The sequence below is a fragment of the Rhineura floridana genome, chromosome 10 (genome assembly GCF_030035675.1).
Source record: "Rhineura floridana isolate rRhiFlo1 chromosome 10, rRhiFlo1.hap2, whole genome shotgun sequence".
In the NCBI taxonomy this organism is placed as follows: domain Eukaryota; kingdom Metazoa; phylum Chordata; class Lepidosauria; order Squamata; family Rhineuridae; genus Rhineura; species Rhineura floridana.
Window position 1 is genome coordinate 61,939,578 of NC_084489.1, and position 25,661 is coordinate 61,965,238.

Sequence of the window (25,661 nt, forward strand, 5' to 3'; positions counted from 1 at the left end):
GTCAGAAGAACCACCCACTAGCAGCATCTCTTGTCTAGATTGAGCCTCAGTTTATTAGCCCTCATCCAGTCCATTGTCGCAGCCAGGCACTGGTTCAGTATATTGACAGTCTCACCTGAAGAAGTTGAAAAGGAGAAATAGAGCTGCGTGTCATCAGCATACTGATGGCAATACACTCCAAAGCTCCGGATGACCACACCCAACGGTTTCATGTAGATGTTGAACAGCATGGGGGACAGAACTGACCCCTGCGGAACCCCATACTGGAGAGTCCAGGGTGCCGAGCAATGTTCCCCAAGCACCATCTTCTGGAGCTGTCCTGCCAAGTAGCAGTGGAACCACTGCCATGCAGTACCTCCCACTCCCAACTCAGCCAGTCTTCCCAGAAGGATACCATGGTTGATGGTATCGAAAGCTGCTGAGAGATGGAGAATCAACAGAGTCACTCCCCCTGTCTCTCTCCCAACAGAGATCATCATACAGGGCGATCAAAGCTGTTTCCGTGCCAAAACCAGGCCTGAAACCCGACTGAAATGGATCCAGATAATCAGTCTCATCCAAGAGTGTCTGGAGCTGGCCTGCCACCACTCATTCAAGGACCTTGCCCAGGAATGGAACATTTGCTACCGGCCTATCGTTAAGATCTTCTGGGTCCAAGGAGGGTCTCTTCAGAAGTGGTCTCACTACCGCCTCTTTCAGACAGCCAGGGACCACCCCCTCTCACAGAGAGGCATTAATCACTTCCCTGGTGCAGCCGGGTGTCCCATCCCTGCTAGCTTTTATTGGCCAAGAAGGGCAAGGATCCAGCACAGAAGTGGTTGCATGAACCTGTCCAAGCACCTTGTCAACATCCTCAAGCTGTACCAACTGAAACTCATCCAAGAAACCAGGGACAAGACTGTGTTCTGGATACCCCGCTTGATTCACCTGCTATAACACTGGAGTCTAAGTCCTGGCAGATGCTAAAGATTTTATCCTGGAAGTTTGCAGATAGAAATTGTACTTTTTAAAAGTTACACTGCAATTAAGTTTAAAGTGTGGATTCTTTAACATATATGGTCATTTAATACAAATATCAGTACTCCTAGGACTATTAGAGCCACAAGGCAAGAAGAGTGTCTTTTAGCAGATTTATGAGTAAACTCTTGTATGCCTCAAACAACTGAAAACACTCAGTATGTTCTCAAGTGTTTCCTATTCCTCACTTGTGCAGTGCCATCTAAGTGGAGCAGATATGAGGCAGTGTAAGAAGCAAAACATTATTAAAGCTGTTTATGCTCCATTCCCAAACAAAAAACACCAGAAGAGAGCTATCAAACTCCAGTTGATCACCACCTTGAGATGCAATTCAAAAAATGAAACTGTGGGAAGCTCCTCCCCAAATACGGCTAAGGCATTTTCTGCCCCTATTCCTTAGCCCTTGGATTGAACGCATTGGCACTCACTCCTTTTTGGCTTTCAGGCAATGCGGGTTACTTGTTTTAGGAGACCAAGTCCAAGTCAGGTAATAATCCACCTGGGATGGATCAAATGCACCTCAGTTATGGACAAGTATCTGTCCTCAGACTTCCTTGAATTATATTTTTGCCCTTCATCATTCAGTTTAGACATATGGAAGCTTAGTGGCAGACTGTTAAAAAAACCCTCTCCCCTCAACTGTTGCCTAGTGGCAGCCATTCCATCAAGCTGCTGGGTAGAGGGAGAGACCAGAAGCAGGACTATTCTGTCCGTTCTACTGAGGGACAAGCCACCTTTGGCTATAAATAAGCTATTACTTAGCAGCAGCTAGCAAACTACATGAACTGCTTTCGTCCCAGCTGATGAGAAGAACTGTTATTTGAACTGTCACAAGTTTGCATTTTCCCTTCTCTTTCCTCATTCCATTTTCCTTCGTGTATTTTAGATTGTAACTCTGAGGGCAGAAACTGTCTTGCTTTTTATTGACCTGCAAGCTGCTGAGCCTTTTCCTCGAAAGAGCAGGGTAAAAACGTCTTACATAGATAAAGAAATCTAGAAAGTACTTCAAAACAGGAATTCCTGTTGTACACCACATACTTTATATTTCAGATACCCATAGAGGAGGGTGGGGCTATTGTGTGCTTGGATGGAAGGTGGTGCAGCTGAGTCCTTGACTGAAGATTGGTTGGGGGGGTTGCCTCCCCAGGTATAGTATTTAAGCTGGTGGCTGACAAGGGTGCAGGCTAAAGGGAGAGAGCAACAGGGCTCTCATCCTGCAGGTCTCAACTGGAGAGTGAGAAGGTGACAAAGCTTGATAACCATGGACTGTCCAGGGCTGCCTGAAGGAGAATATAGATGTGCAGGGCTCATGTGCTGGATGGCTACCTTTGGATGGAGCCTGGAGAGAGGACAGCTTTTTGGGGAGGTTTTGTGGGGCATCTGGAATACGGTCTTGGATCCTCTGTTCTGCTAAAATAGTAGGAGCAACAGCATATGGAATATAATTGTTATTGTATCACTGTATTGTTATCATTAAGTTCTTGTTACTTTTGTATTCAATGTGTAATTCTAATATCTTGCACTTTATATTTTACATTGTATTCAGTGTTTATATTGTTTTATATTGTATTTTTGTTCTTCATTGTAAAATGCTTTGAGTATTTCTATAATCGAAAAGCAGGGTATAAATATTTAAATCTAATCTAAGGAAACAGTGATTTTATTGTGTGCAATCCTAATGGTTAACCATCGTATTCCAAAGAACTAATACATGTCAAAACCATGCTCTCTTATCTAAAGCCATGCTGTTTAATCCCACATGTAGCTGCGATAAAGGAGAGCTGATTTATATGCAATTACAGTGATAAAAGTGTGTTTGCTGTATCTTATGTACACACTCCAGAGCCAACTGCAATTCTGGCTGCCCAACAAGTGTTCCTGTAAGATATGTAGTTAGAACAGTATGCCTGCTGTATGTGCATATTACAGTTTTTTAGATACATGTCAAAGTTTTTGCATTTACCAATAAACAAGTGTAATGCTCAAATCAACTCTAGGAAAATGGACTTTATACAACTGGATGCATTTCCTTTTCTATTAAGACTTCACATATACCACTAATCATTGACGTTTGTGCAAGCTAGCAAGGTATTATACTTTTATACGCTGCCATCAATGTGGTCCTCCAGTCAAGGCCGTTACATGTGTTAACAATCCCTGCCTTATAAAAAAATAACCCAACATGATTTCTGAAAGTACTGGTTACGTACCTCCTTGAATGAGGGTTCGCTGTTATTCAAGCTTCAGTTCTTACAGATACAGAATTCTGAGTTTTCTATCACAATTATTTAAGTGGATAATGCCCAAACAGTCTGCTTATAACAAAAAGCAAGACAATTTGTCCCAACCTCATTAATCTTTGCTTCCGCTTAGACAGCTATAGGATATCCACAATTTTTAAAATTAGGATAAAGAATAGCTGAGATATGGGAGCTTAATTCACCCCCATGAATCCCCCCCCTTGATTTATTCTATGAAAACTTGCTGTTTCAACAGTAGAAATATCTAACGTGTTGCTAACTTGGTCACAAGCACTTGTTCCAACTTAATATCAGATGCCATGTCTGTAGTTCTAAACCTGTAATTGTTGTTCTAATTATAAAATGATGCCCATATATTGACTTTATAATAGCAATTTTGGATTCTATTTTGTTTTTGTTTTGTTTTTACAGCTGACACTTCTAAAAATCTCTAGGGTAAGTGTTAGGTCCAATGTTAGCTCAAAATTGGTTAAGCAGTGTGGCTGTAAGAGCAAATTTATTCTGGTTAAGGAGTTATCAGTCATCTTGGCTGCCACTCTTGGTATTAGGAAGAAAGTTAAAGTGTATCATTTTGGTACAGATTTGGACTGCAGAGGAAAAATGTTTCCCAAGTTTTGAGACTATTTGAGGGGAATCTCCCTGACTATAACAAGGGGCCACCATTATTGATTTATTAAGGACATTTTAAATCCACCTTTCTTCAATTCATTCCAAGACAGTTTACAACAATAAAAATCCAATCCAAACAAAATAAGAGCAGGGAGAGACATTCCACCATGAGCAGATGCATCTCCATGCACTTTCATTTCAGTATGGGATGCAGACCCAGAAGTTATAACAAAGACTTCCTAATTATCTAGAGTTGAAGAAATGTAACAAAACTGAACTTGTGCATGTTTCTTAATGTAGGGTTATTAATTGCAACGAAGTATGTTTAATCTTTCCATACCAAAGTATTGATTCAACTGAAAACACATTAGCAATCAACTCCGGCTTCAAACTCTCACTTCCTACACCATTATATAAACTTTCATTCATGTGTTTCTCCTCATAAGCTCAGCCCCTTAAAACAAGCAATTAAATTACCTGGTGGTATTTCTTCAGTATATTGTGCATTTCTGCTACATCTTCACTTGTTATGGTTTTGATGACATATCTTTTGTCATAAGAGGTGTGAAATCGGGCACCACTCCGAGCTTGAGAATCATTAGCAAGTGGACAACTCCTTGTCAGAGAATTCTGTCACAATAAAAAAATAGCATCAGAACAAGGCGTTAATTAAAACATAAGATGTCTATTTGGATTATACTATTGTCAAAACATAACTGTTATAGAGATTGTATCATGAATACCTTGGAAACAGGTCAGGGTGGGGAATCAACTTAGCACTACAGTGACACACTGAAACCAGAGCACTGGGAAAGTATTTTACTAGTAGAAGGTTTAAATTATGGTAGCACTAAATATTTAGAATGAAGATTTTCAGCATTAAAGGGCTTTGTTGGGGCAGGAAGCAGGTAGACAGAAATGTTTCCAGAAAAGGCTTCCAAAAGCTACCTTTTGTGCCAGTTTTGCAGCCCCTGACATACTTTTTTGTGTTTGGGAACATCCCTTCTTCCTAGTACCAGCAATGCTGTCACACAATCAATCAAGTTAGGTTATGCTAAGATGTCAGCTAGAAAGAAGTGTTATTATAAAACAAAAGCGAAGCAACACCAATGCTATAGGTCATTGGTGCTCCCTATAGAGCTGTTCCAGTCACATTATTTCTGTATTGGAGTGATAATACTGCAAGGAACACCTCATTGTGCATTAAGGGCATACACCAGCTGGGACTTCCGGGAAGGGTGACTTAGCCTGTGCCTGCTTTTGAGACGGGCTCCTGCCTCAAAAGAAGCTTATTCAGATATATCAGTCAGATTTTTTCTTTTTTTGACTGATTAAACTTCTCCCGGGTAGGGAGAAACGAAGAGATTAACCTCAAAGCCTATTTTTGTTGGGACGACCAGATCTCATTAATTTATGGGACGAGGTCCAGCCGACGAAGGTGGGACGGATTTTTAACAACAAGCTCTATCTGGAAAAGCGAACGTTCATCTTATCTTCTAAGAGAAAACGCACTAACAGGCAAGCACCCTTCTTTCTATATTTTTCTTTTACTTGACTTAAATTGTTGCTGTTTAAAAGAGATTTGCCAGATTGATCGGTTTTTGACATCTCACTGGGGAGCCATAACTTCTCTCTGCTACTCACTAATTAATAGCTTATCTCTGTTTTTGTTGCAAAAAGCTGTCCTGGATTTGCATTCTAAAGATATACACAGAAGAGGGATTTCTATTCCAGATTTTTATTTTGAAGAATATTATATTGTTTGAGACTACTCTCTTTTTGGTCTATTTTATTTTGACGAATCTGTTTTCTGACGACCGCCATTAATTGTTTCGATCCTGGGAATTGCATTTTGTTTACTTAAGCATGGAGAGATAAGGCTGTCTGCTCTGTTTATACTGTGATGTCACCAAGTTTGGAGTATTAACCCAATTGTTGCTGAAATAAGAAGTGGTTTTCCTATATTTTTCTTTTAAAATGGCAATTAAGAAAGTGGCTGAGAAGCTGGAAATAACTATGTTTCAGAAAATAATGGATGAGATTGAGATAACGAAACAAAACCTGCGACAGGGTTGTAAGGAGCTGAAAATTGAATTGAGTAAAATGAAGCAGGAGATTAAAGATATAGGGGTCCCTGTGAGAGAGGTGACCCTGGAAGGGGTCCCTGTGAGAGAGGAGACCCTGGAGATTGGAACAAACGTGGAACAGGAAAAAGATTTGGAGTCTATGGACTTTAGAAACAAAATTTATTGTTTGGAGACACAGGAGATTAAAGACATAGGGGTCCTTGTGAGAGAGGAGACCCTGGAGACTGGAACAGGGGTCCCTGTGAGAGAGGAGACCCTGGAGACTGGAACAGGGGTCCCTGTGAGAGAGGAGATCCCGGAGATTGGAACAAACGTGGAACAGGAACAAGATTTGGAGTCTATGGACTTTAGAAATAAAATCTATTGTTTGGAACTCAATGTTATCTCTGAAGAAATTAATGAAGATTCTAGAGATAAAGTTATCAATGGCATGGATAATCTTCTGGACTGGAATGATGTGATGGAGCCCAATATAGAGAAAATCTATGGAATTAACTGCAGCCATGTGACAATGGAAAAACTTTCAAGAGATGACCCAGTGTATTTTGAAAAAAAGAACAGAGATATGATTTTACAGCAGTATTTCAGCAACCTATTCAGAATGGATGGCAAGAAAATATTTGGGATAGAGGTAATTCCCATCAGACTCTTACTATATGACTATGGCTTTGACAGCAAGATTATTATGGAATACTGATAATGGAAGATTGGATACTGAAATTACTGGACTTAACAAGACTACTGAAGATGGAAGATGGAAAATGGAACTAATAGGGATAATAGAACAATGGCTACTGAAATTACTGAACCTAACAGATTCTGATGTGATGGATTAATTGAAATGTTTATTTTGACTATGGTTATGACAACAAGATTATCATAATTAGTAATGAGATGGATTAATCGATATGCTTATCTGGAAAAAAAAATTGATAGATATATTTCTTAAAGAATTGAAACCTCTCTTTGACTTTTTGTGGAAAGAATAAAGTAATGTTTATGAGATTTGATGATTAAGTAAGATAACTACTGGAGGAAAGTGATTTTATAATATGACTTAAGAGACAGGATTGTTATATATTATAGACTTATAACTGATTTGATCTTTGACAAATGGGAAGTCAATATTTTACTCTTTATTTTTTATTTTTGTTTTTTTTTTTTCTTTTTTTCTTTTTGTTTAACTATTTTTGATTTTGTTTTTTGTCTTTGAATGTTTTATGATTTTGTCTTGTATGTTTTATGAAAATCTGAATAAAAATTATTGAAAAAAAAAAAAAAGGGCATACACCAGCTGTACAAACATTTTCTCCCACGTTGTAGCACCCCACAAAGTTGCTAAGAGGGGGTATATTTTGCAGGGTAGAAAGTGCTGACAAAACGCACCCCCCTTTTGCCTAAACTCTAGCTTAAATTGACTTCTTTAGGCCATGACCTACATGTCAAAGCTAACTGAAGTGCTTTTTGTTCTACACTGCCACATACAACTAGAACTTATTTTCTTGTATAATCTTGGAAGAAGATTCAAGTATTGCTTACTACAGAGAGATTAATCAATTCCTATGTTGTTAGGATAAAAAGGTTATGTACTTCTGAAATTCACCTGCTGCCATCTACCCACTACATTACTGACAATGAACAGAAATCTATCATTCTCATCATATATAACACAAGCTGAAATTTAATATGCATTTTAAAAGCACAAAAGCAAGCATTAGATGAACAATGTGCTTGTTTTCTGCAAGCTAGTCATTTTCACATAAATATAGCACAGGTTTAGGCTTTGCAATTTAATACTGTGCATTTTCAAATGGTGCTAGCATCAGCAAGTATCTCATCTTAGTATATTTTAAGAGTCAGGATTACAACAGCAGCAGAGTGCAATGCATTTTTATTTTCTAGATACTTCACTTTGTCCAAGATAGTGCCATTCTGAAAGAATGAGGACGTTTTCAAAAATGAGGTTTATTTCATCACTACATGGTGCCAAGACGGTAGGCTCAGACTTTTTAAATTGAATCTTACATGCAGATCCCTTCAGTGGTGCTATTATCATTAAATATGCAATAATCTGTATTCCAGAAAGGAATCCAAATGGCTCAAGGAAGCAAAACTAAACAATAAAAACAATTGATGGGCCTAACATAAAAGCTGTATCTATCAACTACTAAGTTACTACAGAAGCCACTAACAAAAAGTCTTAATAGATTTTATGAGGAACAAGAGCCACAAGCCTGAGAACTACTCTCTCTCCTCCCCCCAAAACCAAGAACCACATTTATGTATTTAAAGACAGCAGTGATCCAAGGTATGCGGCTAGCTGGCCATGTTATTACACTGCTACAAGGTGATGTATGTGGGGCTACCCCTAAATACAGTTTGGAAACTGCAGCTAGTACAGAATGCAGCTGCAAGATGTAACTGGAACAGTTCAATGGAAGCATATTGCCAGGATTAAAAGGAACTTATCAGCTACCAGTCTGTCTTCGCCTAATTCAAGGCACTGGTGCTAACCTGCAAGGCCCTAAACACCTTGAGTTCCAGGCATCTACTAGGGAGGTGTTTTCACTGTGGTGCCCTACTTGTGGAACTTCCTCCCAACACTGCATGGTGTCTACCATTATCCTCTGTGTGTCAGGCAGCCCCCTTTCCCTAGAGGCCTTTTAGATATTTCAGGTTAGTGTTCAGTTTAGTGTTAGTGTTATAATTGCATTTTATGATTTTACTGACATTTTTGTGTAAACTGCCCAGGTTCTTTCTCCCCCCCCCAAAGGGTGGCATATGATTTATGAAAGGGGATATATAAATTTATTGAATAAAAGATTTATAAGAAGATATTTTGTTGGTGTTGTTGATCTGAACACTTTTCTGGAAGGGATAGCAATTTTCCATCACCTATCTCCGAAAAGCCCAAAGTCACAACTGCTGATTTGCAAAGCATGTGAAGGTACAATTTCTTTTGGAATTCAAAAAAAGGCACATGGAACTGAAATTTGATGGAATATACATAGCAGAAATGAAGAAATGGTGCAAGAGTGTTTCCTCCAACAACTACGTGACATTTTGGGGTCCAGCTGCTCTTAATCTGGGCAATTAACCACAATAACAGAGAATCCACCATTTATTATAAGAATGTACAACTCCTACATGGGATGTTACAACAGAATACAAAGCCTCAACTCTTTTTACTGTATCTACTAAGGATCTCATCCCTCCCAAAGTGAGGCTGCTTATCAAGACAATGAATTCACTATTGCTCTCCTGTGTATGAGTGAAACTTCAGGAAGCCCAGAACCCTTGCTGATTGGTCACCTGCTTTCCACTCCCCTATCTGTCATCACCCCCTAAAACACAACACATAAATGGTTTCTTTTGAACATGCTTTTGTCTTTGTTTTTGCATGGAGAAGCTCTGCCTCCTTCCTTCCAGAACAGAACCCCCAATACCAGCATTTAGAAGAATGGTACGCTTTTGTCTGTAAGTTATTGCAACTAATTTTAGGATATATAGCAAGTGTAGTGCTGGGTTGTAATACAGTGTTTATTTGTGTGGCTATGGTTGACTAAATTGGTGCTAGCTTAGGATCTGTCCCACCCACATGTCTAACTGGCTTCAGTGTATGCTACAGATTTGGAAAGCAACGTAAACAAGAATAGGACAACTGAGACTAGCGGGTTTGAGAAGGTCACTCCTCTACTGTCAGGACATCCTGTAGCTCTGAAGTGTCTGGCTTCAAAGTCAGGGAGATCAGAGGTGGTGGCAATAGCTGTTTATTAAATAGATACATGTCTCATGGGAGCTCCTCCCAGGTAGTCATAGACCTAACTGTTCCTGTACAAATCCCCATTTTCTAGGTGTATCAATAAATAAGAAATCAAGCTTTTGCCTAAAGATCAATGCCTATCATACAAAATCACTGAATAACACGTTTCAAAAAGCACAAAACAGTAAATCTCAAGACAACATATAATGTTACCAACTCCACTGTCATGACACATTAACTGCAGGAATCCTGGAAACCCAGTTCTTTAAGAACCTATATTATGTTTTCCCATGCTGATTTTAATATGTCATTGAAACTATGGCTAACTTAAATTATTCCCTAGAGAAAAATCAAAAGAGGATGAACAATTACATCTAATCCTTACACTGACCATATGGTACATTCTGACAAATATATTTGGGATGTGAACTATTGTCTTGATAATATTGCAATCAGTTTTCTACAAAACAGTTGTAGTTCTTATCTCGCCAACTCTGACTAACAAATAAATTATCTTGTAATTCATCTTGAAATTAACATTCTAGTCTCCATTAAGTCATTCTAAAACTACTTTTGTGTCTTCTACATATGAAGGTCTGGCATCTAGATCAAAGTGTCACCTAGGGAACCAACATTATTCCATACATTTGATGGCTAAAGTATATCCAAATGATGTGTTGAAAACCGCACAAGAAAAAGCATCTAGACAAGATAGAGCCTATTGTGGCAGAATCCTGGTGGCCAAACACATTTTTTAATGTGCTTTACCCCTCTGTTTCCCTAAAGCAGTCTGAAAATCGCCCCAACCCAAACTGCTGTCACTGCCTTCACTTTAACTTTTCTAGGCAGTTGAGGCCACCTCAATTTTTTTCTTATAAAAGTCCTACTAAGTCCATTCATTAGCAGCATAGATCACAAGACAGAGCAATTCAGCATAGAGAATAAAGGCACAGTGATGCAGTTAAAAAGGAAATGCAGGTTTTGCTAATAAAATCTGTCACTAAGCATTTTTTACTTGAAAAACAAGGCATTTCAAGATCTGGAAAAAAGCAGATTTTGTACCACTTAACATATACAATGACAAGCCTTATTCTGACTTTGCAATGCCTAGTTTCTCAGAATCCATTTCCATGAGATCTGAGAAAGAGGTAGAGTGGCCCCCACTGCTACCCACTGAAGGTGGGCATTTTGTTCCACTGCTTCATCTGAAGCCAAATTGGAAGTTTCCCTCTTATTCTGGGATCCCAGCTTTTCAAAAGAAAGGACTTCACTATTTGCAGACCCTTGTGCCTAGAAGCAATTATAGACTTGTTCGAGGCCAGGCCGGGCATAGCAATCAAGAGATTGTCATGAATCATGTATTGTCTAGAACAGGGGATTTCTTCTCAGGATTAGCTTTTGAAGTGCAGTGGGGGAAAGGGAGATGAGAGGAGGTGGTTTCTAGGACAATAGGTTCCTGGTCTTAGAAAAATGGAAATGGACTGCCTTCAAGTCGATCCCGACTTATGGCACACGGTAAGTGGTATTCAGAGGGGGTTTACCATTGCCTCCCTCTGAGGATAAGAGGCAGTGACTGGCCCAAGGTCACCCAGTGAGCTTCATGGCTGTGTGGGGATTTAATTTCTGGTCTGCCAGGTCATAGTCCAGCAACTTAACTACTACACCACACTGGCTTAGACACAATAGCAAAAAAAGCGCCATAACATAGGCAGGTTAGAAGAAAAAGTGTACTGATGGCACTTTTTGTTGGGGGATTTAGAATAGTGAACCCAAAAGAGCCCCCCGCCCCAAAGTCCATTACCAGCCCAGGCTGAATTCACATTAAAAATTCCGACCTGACTTTTTGTTTTTGCAGGTTTTCACTACATGTTTTATTATTTGCAAGGCATTATCATCCTTTGTTAATTAAAACAGATGATCTACATCTACACAAAACATTTGGACTTCTCACAACTGTATCTGCAAACACAAAGGTTTTCCACTGAACAGTTTTAATGACACCATTTCTAGTAGGTCACGGCTTTCTGTAAAAATCCACCTGTGAATATGTCCATAATTTTGGCTAGTACGCATCATGCAGATAAATTCTAGATGCCCAAACCACAGCACAAAAGGAAGGTTACTATGGGCCTTCACTGGATCAGTGGAAGGTTTGTTTGCTTTAGAACATCCCAGCCTTACTATGTGTGCTTCAATCTTCAATCATGATTAAAAATACCTACGAAGCTCAAACTAAATAGTGCATAGCAGCTTTAGATGGCTCCTTTACAGTGCTTGGAAAAGTTACTTTTTTGAACTACAACTCCCATCAGCCCCAGCCAGCATGGCCACTGGATTGGGCTGACAGGAGTTGTAGTTCAAAAAAATAACTTTTCCAAGCTCTACTGTGCATTACTATGGATGAAACTTGGATAGCCTGAATTCCACATTCATGCTTAACCCAATGCTCAACTTTTGATAATCCTTGACAAGTTCAATGTCCTTGTTGTCAACTTTAAAGTTACATAAATCTGTTGTCATTACTTTAGTCTTCTTGATGTTCAGCTGTAGTCCTGCTTTTGTGCTTTCCTCTAACTTTCCACAGCATTCGTTTCAAATCATTACTGCTAATGAGTATGGTATCGTCTGCATAACTTAAATTATTGATATGTCTCCCTCCAGTTTTCACACCTCCTTCATCTCGGTCCAATCCCGCTTTCCATATTGTTCCGCATATAGATTAAAGTAACAAATAGGGTGATAAAATACATCCGTCTCACACCCTTTCCGATGAGGAACCAATCGGTTTCTCCATATTCTATCCTTACAGTAGCCTCTTGTCCAGAGTATAGGTTGTATATTAGGACAATCCGATGTTGTGGCATCCCCATTTCTTTTAAAGCATTCCATAGTTTTTCATGATCTACACAATCAAAGGCTTTGCTGTAATCTATAAAGCACAAGGCGATTTCCTTCTGAAATTCCTTGGTCTGTTCCATTATCCAACGTATGTTTGCCATATGATCTCTGGTACCTCTTCCCTTTCTAAATCCAGCTTGGACATCTGGCACTTCTACCTCCATATATGATAAGAGCCGGTGTTGTAGGATCTTGAGCATTACTTTACTTGCATGGGATATTAAGGCAAAAGGTTGACATGAGCAACGAGAACTGGGAAGCCTTGGCCCATGAGCATCCCAATTGGAGGTCGGCCATTATCAAAGGTGCTATGGACTTTGAAGAAGCACAAGTACAGGGTGAAAGGGACAAACGAGCTAAGCAGAAGGCACGTCAAGCAAATCCTCATCGTGACCATCTTCCATCTGGAAACCTGTATCCTCACTGTGTGAGACTGTGGATCCAGAATTGGTTTCCACAGACACTTACGGACCCACTGTTAAAGACCTTACCCTGGAAGACAATCTTACTCGGCCACGAGTGATCACCAATGAATGAATGGATGGATGGATGAATGAATGAATATAATAGTTCTTTGTCCCTACATACTAGTCACTGTATTGTTGCATTTAGGATTCTACCTCTTTTTGCTTTTGCTTTCCTTCTCTCTTTAGCCATTTTAAGAGTTTCTTCAGTCATCCACTGAGGTCTTTCTCTCTTTTTAACTAGAGGTATTGTCTTTTTGCATTCTTCCCTGATAATGTCTCTGACTTCACTCCACAGTTCGTCTGGTTCTCTGTCAAGTAAGTTTAAAGCTGATACACACAGATGGGAAAGGAGAGTCCAGAGTTGTACATTGTACACAGTAAGAATATGGAATGTGAGGCCCATGAACCAGGGAAAGTTATAAATTGTCAAGCAAGAAATGGAACACATCAACATTACAATACTTGGCATGAGTGAATTAAAATGGACAGGAATAGGACATTTTCAATCAGGCAACTACAAAATATTTTATGCAGAAAAAGAGAAATTAAGAAGAAACGGGGTTGCTTTAATAGTGAGAAGTGATGTAGCAAAAGCAATTAGGAGCTACAACCCAAGGTCTGAGCAAGTGATATCAACGAGATTAAACGGGAAACCTATTAACATAACCATCCAAGTCTACGCTCCAATGGCAAATGCAGAAGAAGAAGAATTGGAGAGATTTTACACAAAGTACAGGAAGAAATTGATCACACACCAAAACAAGATGTGCTGATAATCATGGGGGACTGGAATGCAAAAGTAGGGAACAAAGAAGAACTAGGAATTGTGGGGAAATGGGGCTTAGGAGACAGAAATGAAGCAGGAGAAAGACTTATTGAATTCTGTGAAGCCAACAGTTTGTTTCTTACGAACACATTTTTTGAGCAACTGAAAAGACTACTGTACACATGGACGTCACCAGATGGTCAACATAGGAATCAAACTGATTATATAATTGGTAACAGAAGATGGAGAAGTTCCATACTTTCTGCAAAAACAAGACCAGGAGCAGACTGCAGTACAGGTCATGAACTGGTCGTATCGAAAATCAGAGTAAAGCTAAAGAAGACCAACAAAGCAATCATAATGCCAAAATACAATTTAAATAACATCCCAGAAGAATATAAAGATCAAACAAGGAACAGATTTGAGGCTTTAAACTTAGTTGACAGAGAACCAGAAGAACTATGGAGTGAAGCAAGAGACATTATCAGGGAAGAATGCAAAAAGACAATACCTCTAGTTAAAAAGAGAGAAAGACCTCAGTGGATGACTGAAGAAAATCTTAAAATGGTTAAAGAGAGAAGAAAGCAAAAGCAAAAGGTGATAGAAGGTACCGTTTGTACTTACTGTAAACGGTGTTTCTTCATGGATGACAAGAGGTCTCCACATGGGTACTATAGCTCCCCCTACAGCTTGAAGACAGGAAATGCTTCAGGAAATGTTTTTGCTCCTCCCTTCCTGCTGAGGCTCAGTTTTCATTCTTGTAAAGCTCTTCCAACAGCCTCAGCTCATCGTGGAAAATATAACACATCGAAAAAACACAATAGGTGTAAGAACGTGGGAACAGTTAACCAGTCTGGGAGACTCCCAGAAATGTGCGTAGTCATGGCACCCTATAATATCGTCCCATATAGCCAGCCAGGTTAGGGAGGGCCATGGAGACCTCTTATCATCCATGAAGAAACACCGTTTATGGTAAGTACAAACTACCTTCTCTCATGGATGACAGAGGTCTCCACCTGGGATGTACTAAAGCTACGACCTAGGGTGGGTCAGATGGAGGCAGGACCTGTTGGAGAACTCTGTGACGAAATGAAGCCTCCACTGATACGTATAGATAAATTCTGTAATGCCGAGTAAAGATAGACAGGGATGACCAGGTGGCTGCCCTACAAATTTCTTCTATGGAGGCATTAGTGGAGAAGGGTGCCGAAGCAGCAGCTGATCTGGTGGAATGAGCCGTAAGGTTCAACGGAGAAGGCCGGTGCAGAGCTTTGTACGCTCTAATCCACCAAAGCCAAGGTATTTCGGGAGACCTTGTTTCCTAAAGTAGGTGGATGGAATGATACAAACAAGGAATCACATTTATGAAAGGACTCAGTTCTAGAAAGGTAGACTTTCAGAGCACGTCTAACGTCTAAGGAGTGCCACGCTCTTTCTCTGGGATGAGAGGGTTTAGGACAAAAGGAAGGTAGGATTATTTCCTGCTGCCTATGGAATGGTGAGTTCTCTTTGGGAACAAAGGCTGGGTTAGTTCGTAGCACCACTTTATCTTTATGGAATGTACACAGATGTTTTTGTATTGAGAGGGCTTGCAGTTCAGATACTCTGCAAGCCGATTTTTTTTTTTAATTGTATAAAACAAGTAGAAAAATAGATAGCTGGAAGATAGGCCGAAAAAACCTGGAATATAGGCAAAAGGGAGGAGAGAAGCTAGGTCAGAAAGGAAGACAGCCAGAAAGGGTGTGCTTTGAGCTGAGACAGGAAAGAAAACTGAGCCTCAGCAGGAAGGGAGGAGCAAAAACATTTCCTGAAGCATTTCCTGTCTTTGAGCTGTAGGGGGAACTATAGTACCCACGTGGAGACCTCTGTCATTCATGAGAGTAACACTGTCAGAACCCTAAATGCAGCAATACAGCGACTAGTACGTAGGGACAAAGAGAATTACAATAGTTATTGTATAAAAATAGAAGAGGACAACAAAAAGGGAAGAACAAAAGCCCTATTCTGAAAGATTAGAGAAATGAAAAGGAAATTTAAACCACGAGTAGGGATGTTGAATAATCAACAGGGGAACACACTGACTGACCGAGATAAAATAAAAGATGGAAGCAATACACTGAAGAACTCTATAAAAGAGATGCCGGGATGACAGATTCATTCATGGAGGAACCATACGATGAAGAACCAGAACTTTTAGATTGTGAGGTAAAAGCTGCTCTTAAAATACTTGGAAGAAACAAATCACCAGGAACAGATGGCATACCAATAGAGCTGCTACAAGCTACTGAGACTGAATTTGTCCAAAGTCTGACAAAAATTTGTCAAAAAATATGGAAAACTAAACAATGGCCCACAGACTGGAAGCATTCAATATATATCCCAATTTCAAAGAAAGGGGATCCCAGTGAATGCAGTAATTATCGAACTATTGCCTTAATATCCCATGCAAGTAAAGTAATGCTCAAGATTCTACAACAAAGGCTCTTACCATATATGGAGCGAGAAATGCCAGGCGTCCAATCTGGATTTAGAAAGGGAAGAGGCACCAGAGATCATATCACAAGCATACGTTGGATAATGGAACAGAATGGAACAGAATGGAACAAGGAATTTCAGAAGGAAATCAACCTGTGCTTTATAGATTACAGCAAAGCCTTTGACTGTGTAGATCATGAAAAACTATGGAATGCTTTCAAAGACATGGGGGTGCCACAGCATCTGATTGTCCTGATGTGCAACCTATATTCTGGACAAGAGGCTACTGTAAGGACAGAATATGGAGAAACCGATTGGTTCCCACTAGAAAAGGGTGTGAGACAGGGGTGTATTTTATCACCCAATTTGTTTAGTCTGTACACAGAACATATCATATGGAAAGTGGGACTGGCCCAAGATGAAGGAGGTGTGAAAATTGGAGGGAGAAATATCAATAATTTAAGGTATGCAGATGATACCATACTACTAGCAGAAACCAGTAATGATTTGAAACGAATGCTGATGGAAGTTAAAGAGGAAAGCACAAACGCAGGACGACAGCTGAACGTCAAGAAGACTAAAGTAACCACAACAGAAGATTTATGTAACTTTAAAGTTGAGAACAAGGACATTGAACTTGTCAAGGATTATCAATACCTTGGCACAGTCATTAACCAAAATGGAGACAATAGTCAAGAAATCAGAAGAAGGCTAAGACTGGGGAGGGCAGCTATGAGAGAACTAGAAAAGGTCCTGAAATGCAAGTTGTATCACTGAACACCAAAGTCAGGATCATTCAGACGACGGTATTCCTGATCTCTATGTATGGATGTGAAAATTGGACAGTGAAAATAGCAGATAAGAGAAAAATCAACTGTTTTGAAATGTGGTGTTGGAGGAGAGCTTTGCGGATACCATGGACTGCAAAAAAGACAAATAATTGGGTGTTAGAACAAATTTAACCAGAACTGTCACTAGAAGCTAAAATGATGAAACTGAGGTTATCATACTTTGGACACATAATGAGAAGACATGATTCACTAGAAAAGACAATAATGCTGGGAAAAACGGAAGGGAGTAGAAAAAGAGGAAGGCCAAACAAGAGATCGATTGATTCCATAAAGGAAGCGACAGACCTGAACTTACAAGATCTGAACAGGGCAGTTCACGACAGATGCTCTTGGAGGTCATAGTGTCGCCATAAGTCATAATCGACTTGAAGGCACATAACAACAACTACTTACCGATATTGAATATATTGCAAGATTTTCCAGTTTATTTTAAATGCAACTATCCTTCCCCTATCACTAATCCACTGAATGGCTGCATTCCTTAGCAACCTTTGCTTCAAAATGTCATGATGTCTTTGCAGAGGTCAATAAAAAGATTTTCCACATGCATCGAGAACAGTCAAGCAAAAGCATTTGTTGAAGGTCATGAAATGTAAACTGACCTTCAATTTAAACTGACCAACTTCAATCAAACTAACCAGATGTCCCATACCACAGGGGATACAAATGCTTGTTAGATCTACTGTATTGTAGAGACAGATGAGAAGCCCTAAAGGCCCAACGTGTTTATTTTTCAAAGCAATATACAACTTTATTTTCAACAGTTTTTTTCTTTGTTTAATTATTAATTTTCTTGTACCTTGCCCTTCCTCCCTTAAGAACCCAGGGCAGCTGACAGCCATGCAAATTGCATCACGATAAAGAAATAATTAAAACCAACACTAAAGTGTAATACAACATATAGTGGAAATTGGTTTATTAAATTCTACTCTAACTGTGTCCTAAAGGCCCCAAAATCGAAGAAGTGTGATTTCAGTTGGCATCTGAAAAGGACAAGCAGATCTCCACTGAAGGGCAATCTACAACTTGGGGGGCTGTGTGACGCCCTTCCCTGGCTCTCCCTGTCAGGTTCCTACCTGCGCGTGGCTACTGCCTGTCACTAGGTACCACCAGGGACTCCACCAGTCCGGACTGTCCTTTTTTATTGTTTCTCTCCCCGCTCTAGCACAGATCTCAACAGATCCCCCTGCTAGGCAACCACCAGTCACGTCCTAATACTAGCATTCCCAGAGACTCTGAATACTGGTATTGTTATTCTCCCACCGCTGCCACCACATGTGACAGTTTCCCTTCAGCCTTGGTCATTACCTTACCCTCCCTTCTGGTCTGTGAAACCCCAGCCAAGGATCAGGCCTTTGGTAAACCAATCTAAGTATTTATTAAAGATAACAAAGCTAACAAGATTAACAAGATTAACAAGATTTCTTCTTAAGGCACATAAGCATATGGTTTTACTCAATACTAATCCGAACTCCACCCCCCTCCTTCTCCACTCTCTCCTGGCAAACCACTCTCTCAAACCCACCAAACAACCCACTCTTTCTCTTCTCTCCCCAGATTCCACTCTCACTCTTCCTTTTATACGTTCAGCCATTTTAAACACTCAGCCAATCATCTAGCATTCTACTGCCCATTTACTCCCCCTCCTCTTTCACTCCACTTACCATGTATCTTCTAAACAACCAACACTTACCATATATACATTAATATAGGAATATCACAGGCTGCCATAGAGAAAGCCCTGCTCCATGCCACAGCCCCACAGGGCATGTCTTCCAGGGTGACCACAAGCAGGTCCTCCCATACCGAGCTCAAGGCCAGGGAAAGGAAGTACTGGCAAACGTGCTCTTTTAAGTAGTTAGTGCCAAGCCACTTCAAACTTTGTAAACTAATACAAGCACCTTGAACTGGGCACGACAACTCAGAGGCAGACAGTGTAGCACTTTAAAGATTGGTGTCATATGGGTCTATGTCATCCCATATAATAGCAGCAACATTCCGCACCAGCTGCAGCTTCCAGACAGTTTATACGGGCTGTTGTAGTAGTCCAGGAGGTTATCAGAGTATGGATCACTGATGTCAGGTTATTCCAATCCAGGAACAGCCGCAGCTGGCAAACAAGCTACAGTGGGCTTAAGCACTCCATCACACAGGGCATTTGGGTCTCAAGCAACTATTTGGAGTGGAGGAATTCCACCTGTTCCTTCAAGTCAAGTACTACCCCATCCAGAACATGCTGTCTATTCAATTCCCAGATTCAGGAGTCACTTATCTACAACACCAGTCTTATCAGATTTCAGCTTCAGCCCTCATCCAAGCCCATTATTACTGCCTCCAGACAGCGGAGACATAACCTCTCCCATTTTAGATTGAATGGAGAAAGAGAGGCGGGAGTCATCTGCATATTAGTGACACTGAGGTCTGAATCCACAGATGGCTCCTCACAGTGATTTTGAGCCAACATGGAACCTCATAGAACCACCATGAGACCAAGCAGAAGTGCCCCTCCATAATGCTATTTTCTGGCAGCAAATCTCTAAATATGAGCAAAAGCAGGCTCAGGGCAGCCAGGTGGGGCCCCAGCCTCTCATGAGGGGCTCCAGCCTAGATCTAGAGGCTGGAGCTCCACAAACTACAATGGCATCAGGTCATGAAACATGATTTGCAACTGCAAATCACGCCCTGCAACCCAATGCTGATCGCAGAGGAAGTCCTCCTCCACCCTCCCAACCTCCTCTAGGCAGCATGGGCTTGTGTCGTCGCTGACATGATGACATGGGAGGTGGGGTAGCCAGGGGAGTGTTGGTACTCAAGCAAAACCACTATAATACTGTGCCTCTTCTCAAACCCACAGAGCTGCTCCAGGAGGATGCAAGTTTCTCTAGGAGAATACCATGGTCAATGGTATCAAATGCCACCAAGAGGTTGAGGAGAATCAATGGAGTATCATTCCTCACATCTCTCCCCCGATACAGGTCATCCATCCGGACCATCAAGGCTGTTTCAGTACCATATGCCAGGTCTGGAGCCAGACTGAAAAGCGTCCAGATTAAATGCAGTGAAACTCAGGCCCTGAGGAAAAATGCAGCCTTTCAGGACTCTCTATTTGGTCCTCAGAACTCTCCCTGGGCCATACCATTCACTGGCCCTGCTTTGCACCTGAGATGTTCTTGCCTGGCCAAAATGTGTATATGAACTATATCTGGAGGATAGAGAGACGTGTGATTGTGTGTGGAAAATGACCTATTGTACCAAGATTTATATTTGCGTCTCTGCCCACCACTGGCATGTGGCCCAAAGAAGGTTGCCCAGAAGGAAATGTAGTCCTCAGGATGGAAAATATTCCCCACCCCTGGCCTAGATAATCAACTTTATCCAGGAAAGTCTGCAGCTGGCCAGCCACCACCAACTGGGTAAGGGAAAAACAGGCTAAGAGGGATACTGAACCGAGCAGCAAGCAGACCCAGACAAGGCAAGAGAATAACAGGGACAGATGGGTTAAGATCTGGCATCGGGCAGAGCTTGGAAAAGTTACTTTTTTGAACTACATCTCCCATCAGCCCCAGCAGCATGGCCACTGAACTGGGCTGATGGGAGTTGTAATTCAAAAAACTAACTTTTCCAAGCTCTGGTCGGGTATGCAGAAGGGCAGAAAAAGGAACGAGGAAAGTGCAAGGATCAATGTCCAAGAGCAAGACAGGACAGACTTAAGAAGCAGGTTAGCAATATAACTAAGAAGCTGAGCATAAATGAAAGCTTTGATAGTAGCAATGTTTCTGTGGAGTTGTTTTGGGGGGAAGGGGGAATCATTTACTAAGAAACATCTTAGCATTACCCTGCATATGCTGGTTACTCAAGAGAGGTATTATTAAGATTCCTTCCATCCTGTGACATCTCCTAACATCTCCTGATGAAAACTTCCAGCAGCAGGAGCAGCATGAAGAAAAAAGCAACCGCATCCTTTCCCTTTGAAGTTTATCTGCACTATGGAGTTTTAGGGATTAGCAACAGACTCCAAGGGGGTAGGAAGGATTTAAAGGTCAATTTAATTAGCCTGCTCGAATCTCCAATCTTTTATACTCTCATTGGCATATTAGTATCATTAAATTATAATTACTTGTTTCACAAAACTAACAATTTTTGCAGTCCCACAGTATATTTAATCTACATATTTAGTATGTCAAAAGTGATCTTAAAAAGGGGGGGAATTAGAAAAAATGTAGTAAAGCTTTTTGTAAGAGGTGAAGAGGCCATAAAATGTTTATGATAAAATTGGTTTTTAAAAAAAATAGAAAAATTAAGATGATGTAGAAATGACTGATACAAGTCATGCTAGCAATATTTGCAGTTTAAAGGCAGAATGACTTCTGACAAGAGGCAAGATGCACCGGGGTAAAATATGCGGCACATCCCCAGTGGCTTCCCTGATCATGCAGTACCCCTATCTGTACAGCTGCCCTTTCAAGCACTGCACATCCTCCAAAGGGAATCTCAAAACAAGGAACCCATAATGTAAGGATTGCTTCCTCTAAGACAGACATCTTACTGAAAAGATGATGAAGGAAGTCTATGGGTGCAAAACATACTTTATAGAACTCTCCAATTTTATTATCAGAAAGGAGGCAAGAGCTTGAGAAGAGCAAATCCTCCTGTTCCACGAACTTTTAAGGTATTTGTTAAGTGTGTTTATGAGTTGGAAATGCCTCAAGATATGGCACACTGTTCAGGAGGTTCCCTCCAAGCCTCTGGAGAGGCTTTCCATGGGGTTCGGGGGCCGGGGAAGATCTATTATGCAAGCTTGCCTTTGGCTCATGCAAAAGTGGATACACTGCTCTTATTTACATCTAAAATTACTCTGTACATTAACTGCTAAATAAATGATTAAATATATAGCTACTAGGAAGCACCAAGTATATAAAAGCTATCAGTGATGTGTCCAGAGGAAGGGGCACACCAAAATTATCCACATCCACTCTCTATTAACACAGTATCAAGGAAAACTCACATCCACTGCGCTTAACTCAAATGATTTAAGATTTAATGTTAACTCAAAAAAAACCCAGTGCTGTAACTAAGGGGTTAAGTCACTGCATTGAACTAGATGCCCAAGTTCAAAAGAAGATCTTCCTCACATCAGTCCAAGTCAAAGGAAACTTGTCTTTCTTGTATCTTGCTTCAGAAGACACAGAAGGTAAGCACGCAAGTCCTCTGCACATTTATATTGGGCTTGGTATTTGAGGCAATCTGAATAGGGGTATTGCTCTTCTCCCACATGGACTCCTTAGGTGCACCACCTATTCTCTACTGACTCAAGGTAGCAGATTCCTTGCTATATTCCTAGAGAGAGAACCCACTGAGGAGCCCAAGGTACTGCTTTTTTACACCCTTTCAAAGTCTTTCTTCTCCCTCTCTCCTCTTGCCACTCTCTTTTGTGGCAGAGTTTGGGCTCCCATTCTGGTGAGTACTAAGATCTGCCTCCCTATTCTCCATTCCTCCAATCCCACATGGAATAATCCCTCCTTGTGCTTTCCTCCTATTCTTGTTATCTGCTCCATTTGCCCTTCTCCCCTCCATATCTCCTGTCAGTTTATCCTTCACCCACTGTTTGTCTTTTTCCATCTCTCCTCCCTGCCAATCCCCTTTGCCAGAAATCTGCTGAAATTTAAAGGCAGCCACACAAATTCCTGGCTCCGGCCCTGCAGCTCAGCTGAGAGAAGCAGCATGCCTCAAGGTCACTTCCTGGCCAGCTCATCTGCAGCCAATAGAGCTGGCTACCAGCCAAGAGTGGTTCGCTGCATCTCACAGCTGGAGCACAGTGTTACCAGCAGCAGCGCTCCTGGGCAACACCATTCTCTATACAATGTATGGAAGATACAATGGATGGCAAGGCACCAACTGGCACTCTAATAAAACTGTGTTAAAGGCCCACACAGCTCTTTGCTAATAAAAACCACTAAGAGCCTAACACACAACCAATCAAGATCACAGAGAGTTTGGTACCAAACTAGAAGAGCTCTACCCTCAAGTAGAAACTCAACAAAACTGAGGAAATGGCCTTGTATATTTTAAATAAGAAAAATAGACATCATATGGGAATATGCTTTCACAAAAGCAGTATTAAGGCACATAATAACAGTTTATTTTATTTATTTATTTCATTAAACTTATAGATCGCCCCATAGCCGAAGCTCTCTGGACGGTTCACAAGACAAGACAAGTTTATCCCATTTCTCTTCCAAATATGTGGACAATGTTTCTCCTCCATGAACAAGTTTGTGGATAAGAGTGCAAAGCTACTGCAAGTGGGTGTGAACTCTTTATTTTAAAAGAAAAATATAGCCACTAGATTAAAAGAACAGATAGTTACCCACGCTCTTACACCAAGACAAACATTTACTGTTACCTTAATTGAGACAGGAAGTTCATAGAAAGCTTTGTGAAGCAGCTCATTTCAAAAGGAGGTGTTTTGCTTTTTCTTTGTAAGCAAACCGATTAAACCCAGTAAGCCTTTTCCCTGATAAAGGTCAAAGTCATCTTATAATGACTGTCCTACTTTTATGACAGAGGTCTGACAGATATTGATTAGGTCTCTCAATGGAATGAAGAACATTTAACAAGCACCATCTAAAATCAAGACCATTTAGCCTTGTCACCGATACAAACTTCCAATAAACATCCTGCAACACTTTCAGAAACCACTTAAGCAGCAATCCTAAGCACTCTTCCTTTGATCTCAATAGTGCTTCTTCCAAGTGTCTTGTTTCCAAGTAAGTGAGAGAGTTTGGGGTGTTCATGAATTTGGGCTTAAACTATTTAGAGTACTGTACTAGAGTCACATGCCTCTGTTCTTATACAGAGATTAAGCACAAATATTTGCACAGTCTGAAGTATTATTTAGGAAATAAGACACCAACGCATTTCTTCAAGTGCAAAATGTGATTTTGCAACTTGTGCTGCAAATGCTTCATTTCAGATTTTAGTACAATAACTACAACTTTTATATAGACTTAAGTCTAAAAGGTCATGTTATAAACACTATGTCTAGCCTCTGGAGCAACTTAGCAAGGACATCTACTGTAGATTCTAAACAAAGACATTTGGGGACAACAGTTGTTTTAATTACACTGACATGCCCTATTAAACTGGGAAGTGTGCCATTTTCCCCATGTTTGTCATGCATTACTCAATGATAATAGCACAGCTGAGAATTAATTCTAGTTGGCATTTCTGAGCCACATATTCAAATAATTAAAATTAGTTATAATAACATGGATATGGCGAGAGTCCATTCACAACCAAAGCTCAGTGGTATAGCACATTCTTTTCATGCAGAAGGCCACAGATTTAATCTCTGGCATCTCCAGTCAGAGAATTAAGCAAAAGGGGCAGAGACTTCTGAGGCCCTGGAAAGCTTTTGGCAAGGACCATAGCTCAGTAGTAGAGTATCTGCTCTGCATATAGAAAGTCCCCACCATCTTCAGATGGGGCTGGGAACAACCCCTTACTGAAACCCTGGAGAGTCACTGCCCATCACCTGTACAAGATGATCTGACTTGGTATAAGACAGCTCCTTATATTCCTATGTACCAGCCAGAGTAGACAATACTGGGCTTGATGAACAAATAGTTTGACTCTGTTTAAAGGCAGCTTCATATGGTCTGGTTAGACATACAATCTTCTTTCCCAGATTTCACCCAGAATAAACCAGTTCTGTTAACAGAAGCCATCTGTGCACACCAATTGGCTGGAAACTATCTACCTTCTCTCCACTCCCCAAAATAGTTTTAACATTTTAAAAATGGATTCTGCTTCCCCTCACCCTTCCCTTAAGAGAAGGGGAAGGAATCAGTCTACATCCATTGCTTTAAAAATAAAAAAGTGTAGCAAGTTGATTTGCATGTACTTTTATATGCACCCCTCTTTCAATCTGCAGCGCTACCATAGCCACACCATTGCATGTCAGAACAGCAGTGCTTATCAGAGCACTTCAGATGACTGAAACAAAAGGAAGTGGCAGCCACAGCGATAATTTAAGGAGGAGGAGGCGCAAAGCAGAAGTAGTGACGGTGGGTTCCCTTATGGCTGACACCACATTTCTGCAAATCTCCATTTAAGTTATAGTTCTTAAAATTTAGTTTTTTTCTAGCTTAGCTTTGTAGTTCAGTTAAAGACATTTTTATCTCTGAATAGTACTTGCTCCAATCTCTCACGGGAGTACTTGCTCCCATCCTATCTTTATCATTGTATGTATGAGTATATGAAACATTAAATGGAGGAGAGGACAGATTAGTACAGCAGAAGGAATATTAAACAATCTGAAAATTATGACAATATACCCAGCAAGGCAGAACATTTCCACAGTGAGGCAAAATGTTAATGCCAGCATTTGTTACCTGTCTAGAATTTCAGAAGCCTACTGAGGAAACCCAAACTAAACAAGTATGTGGAATAAAAAGATTTCCAGCGT

General features: G+C 40.6%; 1 protein-coding gene across 4 annotated transcripts in view; it reads right to left on the reverse strand.

The window, feature by feature from the left end:
- PIP4K2A (phosphatidylinositol-5-phosphate 4-kinase type 2 alpha) overlaps positions 1–25,661 on the reverse strand; it is a 107,517-nt gene that overhangs the window by 44,388 nt on the left and 37,468 nt on the right. For all 4 annotated transcript variants that reach the window (XM_061586762.1, XM_061586760.1, XM_061586758.1 and 1 more), the window contains one exon: positions 4,365–4,517. In XM_061586762.1, the coding sequence (XP_061442746.1) occupies positions 4,365–4,517 (153 nt within the window). The remainder of the gene's footprint in view (positions 1–4,364; positions 4,518–25,661) is intronic.